This window comes from Muntiacus reevesi, chromosome 12 (genome assembly GCF_963930625.1).
Source record: "Muntiacus reevesi chromosome 12, mMunRee1.1, whole genome shotgun sequence".
Taxonomy (NCBI): domain Eukaryota; kingdom Metazoa; phylum Chordata; class Mammalia; order Artiodactyla; family Cervidae; genus Muntiacus; species Muntiacus reevesi.
The window spans coordinates 75,064,750-75,081,252 of NC_089260.1; the positions used below are offsets into that span (position 1 = coordinate 75,064,750).

The window sequence follows — 16,503 nt, forward strand, 5'->3', positions numbered from 1 at the left end:
TCCGACCCTGTGCGACCCCATACCCGGCTGCCCACCAGGCTCCCCCGTCCCTGGGATTCTCCAGGCAAGAACACTGGAGTGGGTTGCCATTTCCTTCTCCAGTGTGTGAAAGTGGAAAGTGAAAGTGAAGTCGCTCAGTCACGTCCGACTCGTAGCGACCCCATGGACTGCAGCCTCCCAGGCTCCTCCGTCCATGGGATTTTCCAGGCAAGAGTATTAGAGTGGGGTGCCATTGCCTTCTCCTCAGAACAGTGTTAGGGTTACCTATAATTTGTAGCAGTCTGCCTCTGAGTGTAGGTTATGTGTAAATAGTACTTAACACCAGTTTTCTGTATCTTAGACTCTTGGAGTAACTAATACTTTGTTCCTACATTTCTACCACCTGGAGTGGGAAAGCTTACTGAGGAAATTTTTGGGGGCGGGCTAGCGGGCATCTTCTTGATGGCTCTTTGCCCCATATGCACCCTCTCAGTCACACCTGGGTCCACCTCCAGCAGCTCTTTCCAGTTCCCCTGCTTCCACTGCCACCACGGCTCTGGGTCACCAGCTTCTCCCACCTGCATGACTTAGGCAACCACTGGTCTGTCCACTTCCATTCGTTTTTTAAGTTTTTATTTATGTATGTGTCTGTTTTTGGTTGTGCTGGGTCTCCGTTGCTGCAAGTGGGCTTTAGTTGCGGTCAGCAGAGTCGCAGTGCTCGGCCTTCTCTCGTTGTGGAGCGTGGGCTCATGGCGCTCAGGCTCAGTAGTTGTGGCTTCTGGGCTCTGGAGCACAGGCTTGATAGTTGTGATGCATGGGTTTTAGTTGCCCCGTGGCATATGGAATCTTCTTAGACCAGGGACTGAACCCATGTCCCATTGACAGTGGATTCTTAGCCACTGAACCACCGGCGAAGCCCTCCACTTCCAGTCTTGACCTTGTATTCAGTCTATCCTTTGCACAGTGGGTAGAGAGATCCTTAAACTCTATACTTTCCTTTTGGACTTAAGACCCCTCACTGGTTTCTCCCTGGTCCCTCCACCCAGACCTGCCTCCTCCGTGTCACCATCCAGCTCCGTCCACCCCAGTCAGTCCTGGCTCACTATCGTCCAGCCGCACTGGGCCACTGTCGTCCCTTGCACAGGACCTTTGCACGTGCTGGCCCTCCTCCAGATCCTGCCACTCTCTGAGGCCTGGCTCAGGTGCTGGGTCTCCGGAGCAGCCCCTCTCACACTGTCCAGCACGGCCTCTCGCTATCCTGTGGAGCTCAGCGCAGCGGCAGCGTGGGCTTGAGTGTGCCTGGAGGAAAGTTCCTCCCTCGGACTCTGGGCCACAGCAGCAGAGGCTGCGCTCAGAGCTGCATTTCCAGCACTTAGCCGCTGCCCCCCGCAGAGCACTGTTCAGTCAATGAACGAGACGATGTTCCAGCATCACCAGCAGTGCTGAGTCAGGGCCTGCCTGCCGGGGCTCGTGGTTTGTCATGGGCTACATTTGGATCAGACCTGTCCCTGAGCTCCTCCACTAACAAGTCTAATTGGCTGTGGGGCCCCAGTTGGTATGGTGGTCATGTCTGTCGTAATGCGTGTTGTAGAATTGTGGCTGTTGACTGTTCTGAAGAAACCTAAGAGGTCAGTTTCATCTGATGCAGGAGCTGATTAAGCAGCATTTCCCAGAACCCACTGCAAACCAGTGTCAGACACCCCATCTGCCTTGCTGAGTGCGTCTGTGTGCCTGAGACCAGGGCAGGCTTAACCCTGCTGTTCCCAGCTCTCCACCTCTTCAGAGGGACCCCGTCTTCCTCCTTCATGTCTGCCTTCTGCTTCAGCCTTTAACACGTAATAAGCATCTTGTGAATGTGGGATTTGCATTTGAAGTGTCTTTTTAAAATAATATCATTTAGAAAAATAAAGTGTCCTTAAAATTTTTTCGAATTCCGTATCTTTAAGGAGCTTTGGGGTGTCCTTGGTGGCTCAGGGGTAAAGAACCCACCTGCGGTGTGGGAGCCACGGGACACTCAGGTTGAATCCCTGGGTTGGGAAGACCCCCTGGAGGAGAGCTTGGCAACTCACTCCAGTATTCTTACCTGGGAAATCCCATGGACAGAAGAGCCTAGTGGGCTACAGTTCATGGGGTCACAAAGAGTCAGACATGACTGAAGCGACTTAGCACGCTCGTAAGGAACTTTGACTGTTAAATTGAAAATATAGGCAAATACATAGTAAGTAGTAACCACGAATAATGTATACTGGTTAAGATTGGTTTGAACATGCTTGATCAAGAATTTGTGCTAATCAAACTGGATATTTGGGAGGCAGTTTATCTTTGTTTTGTCAATGAACAATTTGCTGTTTAATTAAAGAGTTTCAGGGAGTCTGGCTGAAAAAGCCATTCAGTTCAGTCACTCAGTCGTGTCTGACTCTTTGGACCCCATGGACTGTAGCACGCCAGACCTCCCTGTCCATCACCAACTCCAGAGCTTCCTCAAACTCATGTCCATTGAGTTGGTGATGCCATCCAACCATCTCATCCTCTGTCATCCCTTTCTCCTCCCACCTTCAATCTTTCCCAGCAACAGGGTCTTTTCAAATGAGTTAGTTTTTCACATCAGGTGGCCAAAGTATTGGACTTTCAGCTTCAGCATCAGTCCTTCCGATGAATATTCAGGATTGATCTCCTTTAAAATGGACAGGTTGGATCTCCCTGTAGTCCAAGGGACTCTCAAGAGTCTTCTCCAACACCACAGTTCAAAAGCATGAATTCTTCGGCGCTCAGCTTTCTTTATAGTCCAACTCTCACACCCATAAATGACTACTGGAAAAACCACAGCTTTGACTAGACAGACCTTTGTTGGCAAAGTAATGTCTCTTCTTTTTAATACGCTGTCTAGGTTGGTCATTGATTTTCTTCCAAGGAGCAAGTGTCTCTCAATTTCATGGCTGCAGTCACCATCTGCAGTGATTTTGGAGCTCCAAAAAATAAAGTCTGACACTGTTTCCACTGTTTCCCCATCTATTTGCCATGAAGTGATGGGACCGGATTCCATGGTCTTAGTTTTCTGAATGTTGAGTTTTAAGTCAACTTTTTCACTCTCCTCTTTCACTTTCATCAAGAGGCTCTTTAGTGTAGGAAATATGCTATGCATAGGCCTGTACTATAATTAACAGGGCTTCTTTGAAGAAAAAGAACAACTTTCTCATAGCCCCCAAGCAAAGGGCTGGGAGCAATAAAAAGTACATCGTAGAAAGACATCTTGAAAACAAGATGTTGAAGTACTGATGTGACTGATGGAAAACCATTAGTGACTCTTTTCTTGACCAGAGCCTTGAGGGAGTTGCTGAGAAAGGTTGTCAGTAGCTGAAGGGCTAAACAGAATCATGAAAGGCCTGAAGGTTTGACGTTGAGGACTGTGCATTGTATATCTTTATCCCCAATATGAAACTGTAAAAAACAGATATCTCTAGAGCACCTACAAGGAAGAAGTAGATGTTAGCAATAAAAAGCATGCAGGTATTAGGATCTGGGCTTTTGCCTTCGAGTGGCATCAGCCCCCTGATCTCCACCTTATTTCTGAGTCTTATTTTTCCTTATTCTTCTGCAGCACTGCTCCCTCAGGTTGGTTCGTTGTTGGGCTGGTCCCAACACTTTAGTTCTTCACTCTCTGCCATAAGGGTGGTGTCATCTGCATATCTGAGGTTATTGATATTTCTCCCGGAAATCTTGATTCCAGCTTGTGCTTCATCCAGTCCAGCATTTCTCAAGATGTACTCTGCATATAAGTTAAATAAGCAGAGTGACAATATACAGCCTTGACGTACTCCTTTCCTATTTGGAACCAGTCTGTTGTTCCATGTCCAGTTCTAACTGTTGCTTCTTGACTGGCATACAGGTTTCTCAAGAGGCAGGTCAGGTGGTCTGGTATTCCCATCTGGTATTCCCAAAAGACATTAGGTCCTCAGTTTGTCATGAAATGTTCCTGGGAGTTCTGTTTATCTCTGGATGGTTTTATTTCTGTGACATTGAAGGTGACAACATGAGTCTTTGAAAGTGTATACTAACTCAGATGCTTTCTGAGCCCAAATGATGAATTTCAGTGCCTTTCAGCCTCTGCTGGAAGCAGCTCCCTGAGCCAATGATCGAAATTGGTTGTTGCAGATATTTAACATGAAACCACTACAGATCGTGTTTCCCTCAAGAGCAGACCCCGAGAGCCCCCTCATCGACCTGGACCTTCACCTGCCCCTGCTGTGCTTCAGACCTGAGAAGGTGCTACAGGTATGCGTCCCTCCACAGCTGTGAGCGTCTCACGCTGACTGACTTAACGGAACATCAAAGAGAGGTTCTTCCTTTTTTGTTTAAAACCAGCTTTCACCGCAGAGTACACTGTTGGGGTCAGGGTGGTCTGGGTTCTGGCAGACGGACCGGGGGAGCCGGAGGAGAGGTGCGCTGCATCCGGCCTCACTGGGCGGCACCCTCATGATGCTTCAGGCTTGTGCTGTCCCTGCCTGTCCCCCAGATCCTCGCCTGCCTCCTGACGGAGCAGCGCGTCGTGTTCTTCTCGTCCAGCTGGGCTCTGCTGACGCTCGTGGCCGAGTGCTTCATGGCCTATCTGCACCCCCTGCAGTGGCAGCACACCTTCGTGCCCATCCTGTCCGGGCAGATGCTGGACTTCCTCATGGCGCCCACCTCCTTCCTCATGGGCTGCCACCTCGACCACTTTGAGGAGGTCAGCAAGGTGAGCACCCACTGCTGGGTTCAGGGCGCTGAGTCACGCGGGCACTTTGGGAGGATGCCTGGGGAGCTGCTGGGCGGCGAGGGCGGGCGCAGAGGACTGGGGCGGCTCCCCACAGGGCACCAGCGTGCCTTCCTTGTCCTCGGGGTGTGCCCAGGGCCCACTCCGAGCGTCACACCTGACATCACTTCTCAGGTTTTCAGGGAGGTGAGGGCAGGTGTCGGAGTTGAGGGAGCTGATTTCGAGTGTCACCTCTGCTGCGTACTAGTTCCATGACCCTGAGTGGCTTACTGGCCTTTGCTAAGCCTCAGTCTCCTCATCTGTGAAGTGGGCACGGCCGTGGCCTCCTGGCCAGGGTTCTGGCTCAGGAATATCCCCCGTCCCTCCTGGCAGGGTTCTGGCTCAGGGATGTCCCCCGTCCCTCCTGGCAGAGGACTGGGCTTGGTGGATGGGAGCCACCATGATATCGTTCCGTATTTTCCATTTTCACTTTTATTGATTAAGCCTCTGCTGTTCATTAGTACCGTGAACCTACTTCCTAGATGAATGCAGGGGCATGCTTGGTGTCCGAGGGGTCTGTGGGCCTTGCCGAATCCAGTGGCCATTTACTTGCTCGGGGGCAGACCTGAGTCCTGACAGGACGCTGGGGGCCGCAGCATCAGGCAGTGTCGGAGCACACAGTAGGTGCTTCATGTGGGCAGCTCTTTTTGCTGCTGTGCTGACAGGGTGCATTTCGAAGGGGAGTTCAGGCCGTGGACATCGCCAGCGGCAAGAGCAGATTGGGTTTTCTTAAAACAGCTTTTTTTTCAGATAGCATTTACATACCACAGAGTTTCCTGGACTAAAACGTACAACTCAATGGCTTTTAGTAACTTGGTGGAGCTGTGCTGCCTAATTTTAGACATCTTGGTCAGCCCGCAGAGAAACCCCGCCTGTGTTAGCAGTCACCCCACCTCCACCACGCCCCCCCAGGCCCTGGCCACCCTGCCTGCCCTGTGGGTCTGCCAGTTCTGTATACGGGAATTTTACATAAATGGAATCGTTCAGTGCGTGGTCTTTTATAACTGGCTTCTTTCACCTAGTGATGTGTTTTTGAGGTTCATCCGTGTAGCAGCACTTTATTTGTATTGCCCAGTAGGGTTGCCCTGAATGAAGAGACCACAGTTGTTTATCCATTCTTGAGTTGAGGACGTTTGTGGTTGTTTCTGTGTTTTGACTGTTGTGAACGGAAGCTGTGAACACTCACGTACAGGTCTCTGTGTGGACATGCATTTATTTATTTACCTTGTACACAGCTTGGTACACGCCTGGGGGAGAAATTGCCGGGTCCAGTGCTAGTATTGTGATTAACCATTGGCGAGATGTCCAGGCTGCTGCCCTCTGCAGCTACCCGGCTCACCAGTCCTCCAGCACCAGGAGGGCTCCAGGTTCCTGCCTCCTCCCAGCACGTGTCACCAAGCTTTCTGCTTTCAGCCCTCTTGCTGACCGGTTTGGATGACTGGCATGGTGGAGGTCTTTTTCTTGTGCTTATTAGTAGTTGGCCCAGGGTGGGTTCTCATGTAACTTTTTTGTTTTAATTTTAATTAACATGTAGTTGACTTTACAGTGTTGTGTTTGTTATTTCAAAAATCTCTCAGTGTGCGCAGAACCCGAGAGGAGTGGGAGGTTGCCTCGCGGCCCGCTCTGTCCTCGGGAGTCGTCCGGTTTTTCCTGGGCGTTTGCAGCACAGCCCGGCTGAGCTGGTGCCCCTCCTTGGGGCGGAGCCGGCATGTCTGTGTTCTTGGCAGACTCGCTGACTCACTCACCAGGGGACAAACACGCTTTGGGAAAAGGCCATTCAGACCTCCTGGAAGGAAGGGAAAAACGTCACTCTTGGAAATGAGGAAAAAATAGGCACGCTCTGGAGTTAAAGCTGGGTTTCTTTTTTTAGTTGTTAGGGGGAAAACCGCCTTCGTTCAGTCCCTTCAGGAGGGACAAAAGGCGCAGGCGCTTGACTCTGGTCCACAGTCGTGAAGGAAGTCCTCCTAGCGGCTACCTGCTCTGGGAGGCGTCCGGGCGAGGCAGCAGGTCTTGGCTGAACGCCTTTGGGGTGTGGATGTTTTCTTGATGGTGCTGGGCACGTGGACGGGGTCCTTGTGAAAGCTGGGCACTCATGCGCTGAGGATGCCTGTCCCCTCCGGTGTAGCTCTCTGCGCTGGGGCACGTGTTTGTGATACTCCATGTGACACGGAACACTCACTGAGAGCCTGGGCCGCCAGGAAAGCCAGGGCGAGTTTGGCGTCGTGTCCCTGGGACAGTTGAAGTGTAGAACTCAGTGTTTGTGTGTTCTTTCACAGATAAGACTTCACAAGTTAGCCATACACACGTCTTAAGAACGCTTGAGTGTGTTGGCTCCCTGAGCCCAGGGCACACCTGTGTTCTGGTCCTTGGGGGTGGGGAGCTAGCCGGGCAGCCTAGCGGGCACCCTGAGTGTCGAATGTCAGGGTGCTCTGGCTGGAGCTCTGGAATGTCCTCTCCAGGCTCTCTGAAGTGGTCCACGGAGTGTTTGTACCGGGGCAGGGGGTAGGCCTGACCACGTGTGTTGGAATCTTGACTCAAGGTGTTTAATCACTTTAGCTTATTAACCTAATTCATGGTATGCATTGCATTTTGGAGTAGACAATATAAGGCTTTGTGTGCATATTAAATATACAATAATTTAATTAATGATGACTTGATCTTAGTGAATGCAAAATGTAGCTTTGTGTTTTCAAAGATGTATACAAATTCAGATTCCTACTTTGATATTTACAAACTTATTTTATAGGAAGCTGATGGTTTAATTTTGATAAACATCGACAATGGGAACATCACCTACTCTAACGATGAGGAGGTTGATGTTCCTGACATCCCTCTCCTGGCTGCACAGACGTTTATTCAGAGGTAAGGGGAGAGATCACGTGTGTTTGGGAAAGTCTTGCTCAGGTTTGTACTTGCCACATCTGAGTATCTATTCCAATCTTATATTAACAGACGGTTTATGTATTTAATGGGGCTTCCCTGGTGTCTCAGACAGTGAAGAATCTGCCTGCCAAAAAAAAAAAGAATTTGCCTGCAATGCTCAAGACTTAGGTTCCATCCTTGGGTTGGAAAGATCCCCTGGAGAAGGGAACGACTTCCTACTCCAGTATTCTTGCCTGGAGACTTTCATGGACAGAGGAACCTGGCGGGCTACAGTCCAGGGGGTTGCAAAGAGTCAGACACGACTGAGCGACTAACACTTCTACTTTTTTTGAAAAATATATTTAATAGATTGGAAATTATTTGTGAATGCTTGAATATAAAAGTTAGTTGTCTTCATTCTGATCCTGTCTAAATACTAAGTGGCCCCGGACCAGGGGACAGTCACACCCCTGGGACACCTCCCAACCCCTCCCAGTGATTTCTGAAGTCCTTTCTCCTTCATTCATTCCTTCACCCATTCACTCATCAGATATGTGTCCAGTGCATCGGGCAGGGTATGTGTGTACTGAGCAAGCAGACGTGGCCCTCGCCCCGTGGCTCTGTCAGCTGGGACACTCTGACGACCGTGGCCCCCCACCCTTCCCTGGGTGGGCAGCTGTCTTCCCCTTTCGCCCCCGCCCCTCCCCCCAACAGAGCTCTCTCTCAGCGCTGTTATTTTTCCATAACTGTGTCGTGGCCATCTCTAGGACTAAACTTTACTGGCCGAGCTCAGGCCTGACATGCTTTTCCCAAAGAGGGCAGGTGATAACCGGTGAGGCTCGCAGGTCCCATGGCCTCTGTCGTGGTGGGAGAGGCGTGGCAGTGAGGGGCGGCCGCACAAGCGTCTTCGGGGGCAAGAGAGAGGAGGTATGATCATACTTAGGCCAGGATGAAGGTGCATCCGGGGTGGGCAGTGGCAGAGCCGGGCCCCCTTGGGGGTCCTGCAAAGAGACGGTCCCCTCTTTGGAACCTAACAAGGTGGTGGTGGGAGAGATCCTGCTTTTAGTGTTCCAGCCCAGGTGTGGACCGCAGGCAGTCCCGGTGTGGAACTCATGGGGCCCCTTGCAGGGTGAGGGGCGGGGGTGAGCGTAGCAGCCGCTACTGGCCATCTCCCATCCGTGCCGACTGTCCCCCTTTATCTCGTCTGCTGTTGGGAGGTCAGACACAGGCCGAGGCCTGAGAGCAGGGGAAGGAGCGGGTGGTCCTCTGTGGGCTCCCTGGCGTGGCTGTTCTCACCTGTGCCTCTTAGCAGTCAGGGCAGGCTGCTGTAACACACACCTCCTAAGCAACCGATATCTACTGCCTCCCTGTCCTGGAGGCTGGAAGTTCAAGGTCAAGATGCCAGTAGGGCTGGTTCCTCCCTGTGTCCTCACGTGGTCGTGCCCCTGTGGGTGTTGTGTTCTATCTCTTATAAGGACACCATCATATTGGAGTAGGTGCAGCCTCATGACCTCATTTTAACTTAATTGCCTCTGTGAAGGCCCCACCTCCAAACACAGTCACACTGTGAGGTACTGGGGGTCAGGACTCGACATGGGAATTTGGGGAACAAACAGTTTAGCCTGTCACATCTTGGTGTTGACTGTTCCCTCTCCCTGGATGGTTTCTAGAGTCTATGGGCGTGCCACCTTTGGCAATGGTCCTTCCATCGTAAACAATCTTACAGCGCCCAGACGTGGGCGGCGGGCGTAGAGGCCTGCGTGGCTGGTGGGTCGTGCTCACGGGGCCCAGCCAGGGGCCCTGCTGGAGCGTCGCCCTGTGTGAACTCAGAAGGCGGGACCCACATTCCTCACCGTCTGGGCATTTTCTGATAAGCAAAGTCCGCATTCCCCGATTTTTGAGGACTGATGTTGGCCAGCATTTGGCGAAGTTTCTCAAGTGTTTGCTTGGATGGAGCATATCCAATAAGATGAGATCTCGCCTCTGCCCACGTGTTACTGTGAGAATTCTAGAACATTCCCAAGGTTCTCGCTTGGTCAGACCCCCAGAGGTGGGATGTGGCATGTCAGGCTCACCACGAGGGGCTGTTTATAAACATGAAGTAACCTGTGCACGGCTGGTGGCATGTCTGTGAAGGGCCCTGGGTCCGTGATCCGAGCCATGGCCGTGGGTCTCCTCTTGGGGACGCACCCACCCACCGTATTTGGTGGGAAGGCCACCCTCTGCCATGCTGTCTTCCTCACCTTGAGCAGAGTGTGTTTGCCATGTCCCCCTGCCCCGCTGGATCTCTAGGCACGTGTCATGTGGGTTTATTTGCATATTTAAAGCCTCCGACTCTCTCCTTGGTGTGCAAAGTCGCGTCTAAAAGTGCAGCCGTGGGTGATGCTGGGGAGGCGGGGGTCCTGTGTGATGAAGACCTCTGGGAGCCCCCGTCCCCAAGAACCCCCCGACGAGTGGCCATACCTCAAGCACCCACACCTGCCGGGGCAGGGCCTTCCCACCCAGACCCGCTGGAAACCCTTTGGCCGTTGTGGAAGAGGGGCTGTTGAAAAGTGGGACGGGATGACTCAGCTTGCACAAAAACACCTGTGGTCCAAAGACAAGGCCTTTGTGGGTTCCGCACTAGTGAGCTGTTTGTGTTGGGACGTGAATAGACTCCCAACCAGAATGTGTTTTTAATGACACCTCCTCTCCACCCGCTGCCCCGGTATTGATAGGTGTTCTCAGCATCCTAAGAAGGTCAGTTTAGCTCTCCCTGGAGGATTCTCTCTCCTGCCCGTGAGCAGTGGTCTTGTGCTGTGGCCTGAGCCGTGGTCACTGTCCCTCTGTTCCTTTCCAGGGTCCAGAGCCTTCAGCTGCACCACGAGCTGGACCTGGCTCACCTCTGCACCAGCACGGACGTGAACGAGGGCCGGGCCTCCAGGCGGGCCTGGCAGCAGCAGCTCAACTGCCAGATCCAGCAGATGACCCTGCAACTGCTCGTCAGCATCTTCAGGTATTTCAGGTCCCTCCTGGCTCGTCAGCCGGTCCCCAGCCCGCTCCCAGTTCCACGCCGGCTGTGGCTCGGGGACTGAAACCCAGGACTGACGTGGGAGAGGCCCCTGCACCCAGGAGGATCTGGGGAGTGTGTTGGCCCTACCCGGGGCCTTCCCACCCCCTCCTCTCTCCTGCAAAGGACCACTATGGGCGGTCAGCCCGGGGTCGAGGGACAGATGGATTGTTTCGGGATTGCAGCCCATCCGAAGGAGAGCCCAGGCTGGTTAGCACTCAGGACTGGCCCCCGTGAGGAGCTTTTCTTCTTTCTCCCCGTCGCCGTCACCTTAAGCGTCGGGGTCTGCTGTGTGTGGTTGGGAGCCAGCTCTTGGGCCCAGTCAGTCAAGCGGACAGTGCAGTGTGTTTGCTGCATCGGGATGTAGTGCAGGGTGCAGTGGTTGTTCTGGCCTAAATGTGCGGTCCTTTAAGGAGTGTGCGTAGATCCATGCTGACATTCATGTTAACTCTGTAGCGAAATTATTGGTAGGAAAGCCTTCAAGCCTTTTTTCCCTTCCAACTCTCTCTTCTCTACTTTGTCTTGAGGCCTCTTTCCCCTGCCTCACCCCCCTGCTCCTCCTCCCACCCTCGGGTTGTGTGTGGCAGGGAAGGTGGCAACTCCAGGTCCTCTTCTGATCTGGACAGACCCAGACCTGGCCGACTTGACGACACTGTATGATTCAACATTTTAATGGTTGTATTTTTTAGCTGTCTTTCCTTACGTAAAGCAAATAATCTATTAGGGAAAAATGGGATGTTACATTATAGATGAGTTGCATTAGCTCTCTGCTTAAGGCACTATAATTTGTGTGGTTGTAGAAATGTTGTTTTCCTTTTGTTCTTTTAATATGGAATGTTTCCCAGGTGGCGCTAGTGGTAAAGAACCTGTCTACAATGCAGGAGACATAAGCGACACATAAGGGTTTGATCCCTGGGTCGGGAAGATCCCTTGGAGTAGGAAACAGCAACCCACGCCAGTTTTCTTGCCCGGAGAATCCCCATGGACAGAGGAGCCTGGTGGGCTGTAGTTCATGGGGTCACAGAGAGTTGGACACAATTGAGCATAAGCATGCAAGCTTGATGAGTTTAGTTCATTAAAAAGCAGACAGTATGATTCTAGAAGTTGATTTCCCCTAGGTGAAGTCATGTCTCTCCTCACAGGAGAGGGAATACATTGAACATGCTACTTCCTGAATATGTCCTGTACGGTTATTGATTCTCTTGGTAGCTATCACATGGGATCTGGGGCGTCGTGTGGCCAAGTCCCCATGGAATGCAGATTTGGAGGTAGCCAGTAGGGGTCTAGCTGGCAGCCAAGCTGGGCTAATACCCAGTCTGTCTGCCCTTCCTCTGTCACCACCCTGAACTCAGGCTTTTTAGTATGAACAATTATGGGCGATTGCATCTTCTTCATTTGAATAAGGAGCTAAGGAACTCAAGACAGACCCCCTTCCCTGCTGCCCGCCTCCCAGAGCTTCATTCCAGTTGGAGGAAAGCTATGTTGGAGTGACAGGACAGCCTGACCACAGGTTACACCCAAGCGCTCGGGGCTCAGAATAATCCTTGTGTAGACAGGGCTTTTCAAACTGTATTTCTTGCCATCAGTTTTCTGCTAACAGCAATATGTTTTTCATGTGTTTAGAAACATTTCGATACTTAGACTGTCTTTCTTCATCAGGGAAGTGAAGAATCACTTGAATTATGAACACAGAGTGTTCAATAGTGAAGAGTTTCTCAAAACAAGAGCTCTAGGGGACCAGCAGTTTTATAAGCAGGTGAGAGGCATGTGGGGTTTGTGTGCGTGTGTATATTCCATCCTTTGCACTTTTCTCTGCTTAAAATGCTTTTCACATCCAGGGTTTCCAGCATCTGTTAATACTTTATTCTGTGTTTAACTTTCCTAGAAGTTTGTTTGAGCGTGGGTCCTGCTGATCCTTTGCCCAGCTCTTATCTCTCACTTGGCTTTTTAGAGTGATGCACATGTAACTCAGTGTATCCGCCTTAAGTGTAGAGTGCTGAGCTGTGCACAAGGCCCATGCCTGGTAGCCCCTGCTTCAGCCTGGATCTGGACGCTTCCTATCAGCCTGCACAATTCCATGCCCTTCCCACCATCGCCTCCTTCCCTGGGCTGGGCCACGTCCCCTCTCCCCGGGAGCTGACTTGGAGGTTGTTCTGCCGGACTCTGTGGATGGGTGGGCTGGCTGTGAGGTGGGCATATGGGGGAGGCCGCCGTCCCCAGGAGATCCCAGAATTGATGACTCAGCTGCTGTTGTCCTGGGGGGCAGGGTGATTTGGGCTTTTGAATTTTTTGTGATTTTTCAAATGTAAAGAGTGTCTGATTCTTTGAGATTGGCTGGTGAGGGATTGAGGAGGATCTTAGTTTAGATTCTGATGAGCTAAGAACGCTGCCTGTGTTGGGAACTTGGGTCTAGAGGAACTGGTGAGAGGCCGTGGTGGGCCGGGGAAGGGCCCTCGTGCAGCGGCTGCAGGGGCCCTGGCGGCTCAGGACAGGGGAGCAGGTGCAGTGACCGCCCTCGGCATCTCTTCCAGGTCTTGGATACATACATGTTTCACGCCTTCCTCAAGGCCCGGCTCAGCAGAAGGATGGATGCCTTTGCCCAGATGGACCTCCACACACAATCCGAGGAGGACAGGTGTGCATGTTAGGTTCTGAAGGATGCGCTGCTCTCCGGGGGCCTGGACGCTCAAGCAGCAGTTATCTCTGGACAGATGAATGATAAATCAGATCGGAGGAGTCTCACATTTAGATGTGCATGAGCTGGCTAGCAGGCCCGGCTCCTCCCATACAGCTGTTTTCTGGGGCTGGGGGGACACTGAAGTGCCCACAGTGCAGCTCTGATCTGTGTTCATGCTGTTCTCTCCCCATCTTCCTTCTCTTGCTCTCCCTACATCTTCACTGTTTCCTGCCTCCTCTGTGTTGCTTTTCCTGCATCACCGTCAACAATGCCCTCGTTTATCCTGTGTGTCGTGATCTCTCCTGGGGGTGTGGCCTGCACTCAGCCTTCACTACACGCGGGAGAGCCAGGCAAGCTCCAGCCATTTCTCCCTCGGCACGGGGATACTGGACACTGGGCACCACACTTGGGAAAATGCCCAGTTGAACCTGTTGAATCATTATCGTACATGTAAGATGTTGGGATTTTCCACCCAGGATAAACGGGATGCTCCTGAGTCCGAGGAGACCCACGATTGAGAAGATGGCCAGCCGGAAGTCCTCAGCCCCGCACGCAGCCCACCGGCGCATGGTGGTCAGCATGCCCAACCTGCAGGACATCACGGTGCCCGAGCTGCCACCCCGGAACTCGTCACTTCGGAAGATACAGACCATGGAGTGTGGGAGCAGCCGCGCAGGTGGGCCAGCCACGCCCCTTCTGTGTCTTTTCCTAGTCACGTGATTCTAACACTGCCAGTTGCTGAAAGAAGTCAGAGCTCATTCCAGGAGAAGGGAATGGGCTTTTTTTTTTTCGGGGGGGGTGGTAGTTCTAGTAATTTGATTGTTTGAAATATTTTTAGAATATTTATTTTGCAAACTATGTTCATTATAGAAAATGATCTCTTGTCTGTATTTTCCATCACTTGGTTCCCAACTGCTGAAGATCACAACTATTCACGATTCTCATGTCTGTCATACATGTGTGGTTATGTGTGTGTACATGCACATGTACCTAGGAGACACATGTTTACGTGTATCACTAATGAGGTGCAGCGACTCTTAAGCCTCCAGCGATTCTTGGGCCCTTCCTAGGTGTTGGGGTACACAGGAAGCCAGTGCCCCCGCCCCCATGGACGGAGATGAAGGCAGACGATAGAAATGCGTAACACTAGTGGGGGGTTAGTTGAGGTGTTCAGTGTCGTGACATGATCAGGGGTGGTGACGGGCAGGGCCGTGCCGTGGGGCTGGGGAGCAGCGCTGTGGTCTCGGGAGGTGGATCCGGGGGGAGCGGTGTGCCGTGGGAGGCAGCGGCTGCGTCTCCACCTGCGTGCAGAGCGTCTGCTTGGGGTCCCCTCGCTGGTGAGTTGCTGTAAAGCCCATTTGGACGTGTGTGAGCCCATGTGTTTCTCCCACATGAGCCGCAGCGAAGCCGGTCACGTGTGATGCCGCTTGTGGGTGTGTGGGGCTTCTCCTCGCAGCCCCAGGGGGGGGGTCTCCACCTGTCCTCCTTGGATGGAGAAGCGGTGGGGAGACGGTGCTGTGGGTGGAGCACCAGGTACCAGCCGGGTCTGCTGTGCGTTGGCCCGAGAGCCAGAGGCTGAGGGAAGAGCATGCCTTCGAGGCCGGGAGGGGCTGTGTGTTCAACCCTCTGGAGGCCCCTGGTGGGTCTGAGTCCCGGTGCAGCTGCCTGCCGGCTGTGTGACCCTGGGCAGTTGCTCCGCCTCTCTGGGCCTGCACGCCCTCTCGTTAGAGCACCGAGGGGCCTTGCACTCTGCACTGGGCCCGCTCGCTGCAGGAAGGGGCTCCACTCCCTCTACCCCTGCCCCGGGCTCCTCCGCCATCCTCCAGGCTTTGTTACTGAGGCCCCACCTCCTTGGGGTGCGCTACTTCCTGTGGCCTGGCCTTGTCCACTGGCGCTGCCTGGGAGCCGTGGGGGTGAGGTTGTGGAAGGCACTGGTGTGGCACATAGCTGGTTATGCGTGACATGCGGCAGCTGTGTGCCGGGGACCAGTGGAAGCCGCAGCCCGCACACCTGTGCGATGAGTGTGGCAACAGTGCCCGGGCCCAGAGCTGCTGCTGAGGTGAAAGAAACGGCTGTTTGACGGGGCTTGCCTGCTTGGCAGGTACGTCTCAGCCTAGGTCATCCGCTTAATCCTCCAGTCTCGGCATCATGTGTCTCAATTTAGCCATCAGCAGTTTTAGCAAATAAAATAATGCCGTACTCTCGGGGTGCCATGGGAGGCCGCTGGGGGCCCCCCTCAGCGTGGGGTACGTGGGGCTTCCTGGAAGATGTATACGGTTCTGGTTCCATGCTGTACCCAGGGCCCAGAAACAGCAGGGTGCTGGGGCAGGAACGGGTGTTTGCCTCTAAGGTCTGCGCTTAATGCTCACTTCCCCTTCACCCCCAGTTCTGGACGTGCCCCCTAAGTCGACACACACCTTCAAGATCCCGGAAATCCACTTCCCGCTGGTGGCCCAGTGTGTGCAGGCGTTCTACGCGGACTGCGTGGCCCAGCTGAGCAAGGCAATGGGCTCGCTGGCCCCCGAGAACTCGGTGCTGCTGGCCAGGTACTTCTACCTCCGGGGGCTGGTGCAGCTGATGCAGGGCCACCTGCTGGGCGCCCTGCTGGACTTCCAGAGCCTGTACAAGACCGACGTGCGCGTCTTCCCTGCTGACCTTGTCCAGACGACCGTGGAGTCCCTGTCGGCGCCCGAGCGCACGCAGGCTGAGCGCACGCCTGAGCTGCGCCGGCTCATCAGCGAGGTCATGGACAGGCCCGTGGACACCCCCAAGGCCGACGACCGTGTCAAGAACTTCGAGCTGCCCAAGAAGCACATGCAGCTGGACGACTTCGTGAAGAGGGTGCAGGAGTCAGGCATCGTGAAGGACGCTGGCGTCATACACCGGCTGTTCGAGGCGCTGACTGTAGGTAGGAGGATCCCCGCGGCTGGGGGCGCCCTGGACGGCAGGTTGGCCCAGCCAGGGAGAATCTCGTGTGTCTGTGAGTCACTCAGTCGTGTCTGACTCTTTGTGACCCCGTGGACTGTAGCCCGCCAGGCTCCTCTGTCCATGGGATTCTTCAGGCCAGAATACTGGAGTGGGTTGCCATGCTCTCTTGCAGGGGATCTTCCCGACCCAGAGATCAAACCTGGGTCTCCTACACTGCAG

General features: G+C 53.3%; 1 protein-coding gene across 3 annotated transcripts in view; it reads left to right on the top strand.

Annotated features, from left to right (window-relative positions):
* DENND3 (DENN domain containing 3) overlaps positions 1–16,503 on the top strand; it is a 52,058-nt gene that overhangs the window by 12,966 nt on the left and 22,589 nt on the right. For all 3 annotated transcript variants that reach the window (XM_065903060.1, XM_065903061.1, XM_065903062.1), the window contains exons 6-13: positions 4,132–4,251; positions 4,493–4,711; positions 7,515–7,630; positions 10,470–10,625; positions 12,339–12,435; positions 13,211–13,314; positions 13,833–14,032; positions 15,743–16,264. In XM_065903060.1, the coding sequence (XP_065759132.1) occupies positions 4,132–4,251; positions 4,493–4,711; positions 7,515–7,630; positions 10,470–10,625; positions 12,339–12,435; positions 13,211–13,314; positions 13,833–14,032; positions 15,743–16,264 (1,534 nt within the window). The remainder of the gene's footprint in view (positions 1–4,131; positions 4,252–4,492; positions 4,712–7,514; positions 7,631–10,469; positions 10,626–12,338; positions 12,436–13,210; positions 13,315–13,832; positions 14,033–15,742; positions 16,265–16,503) is intronic.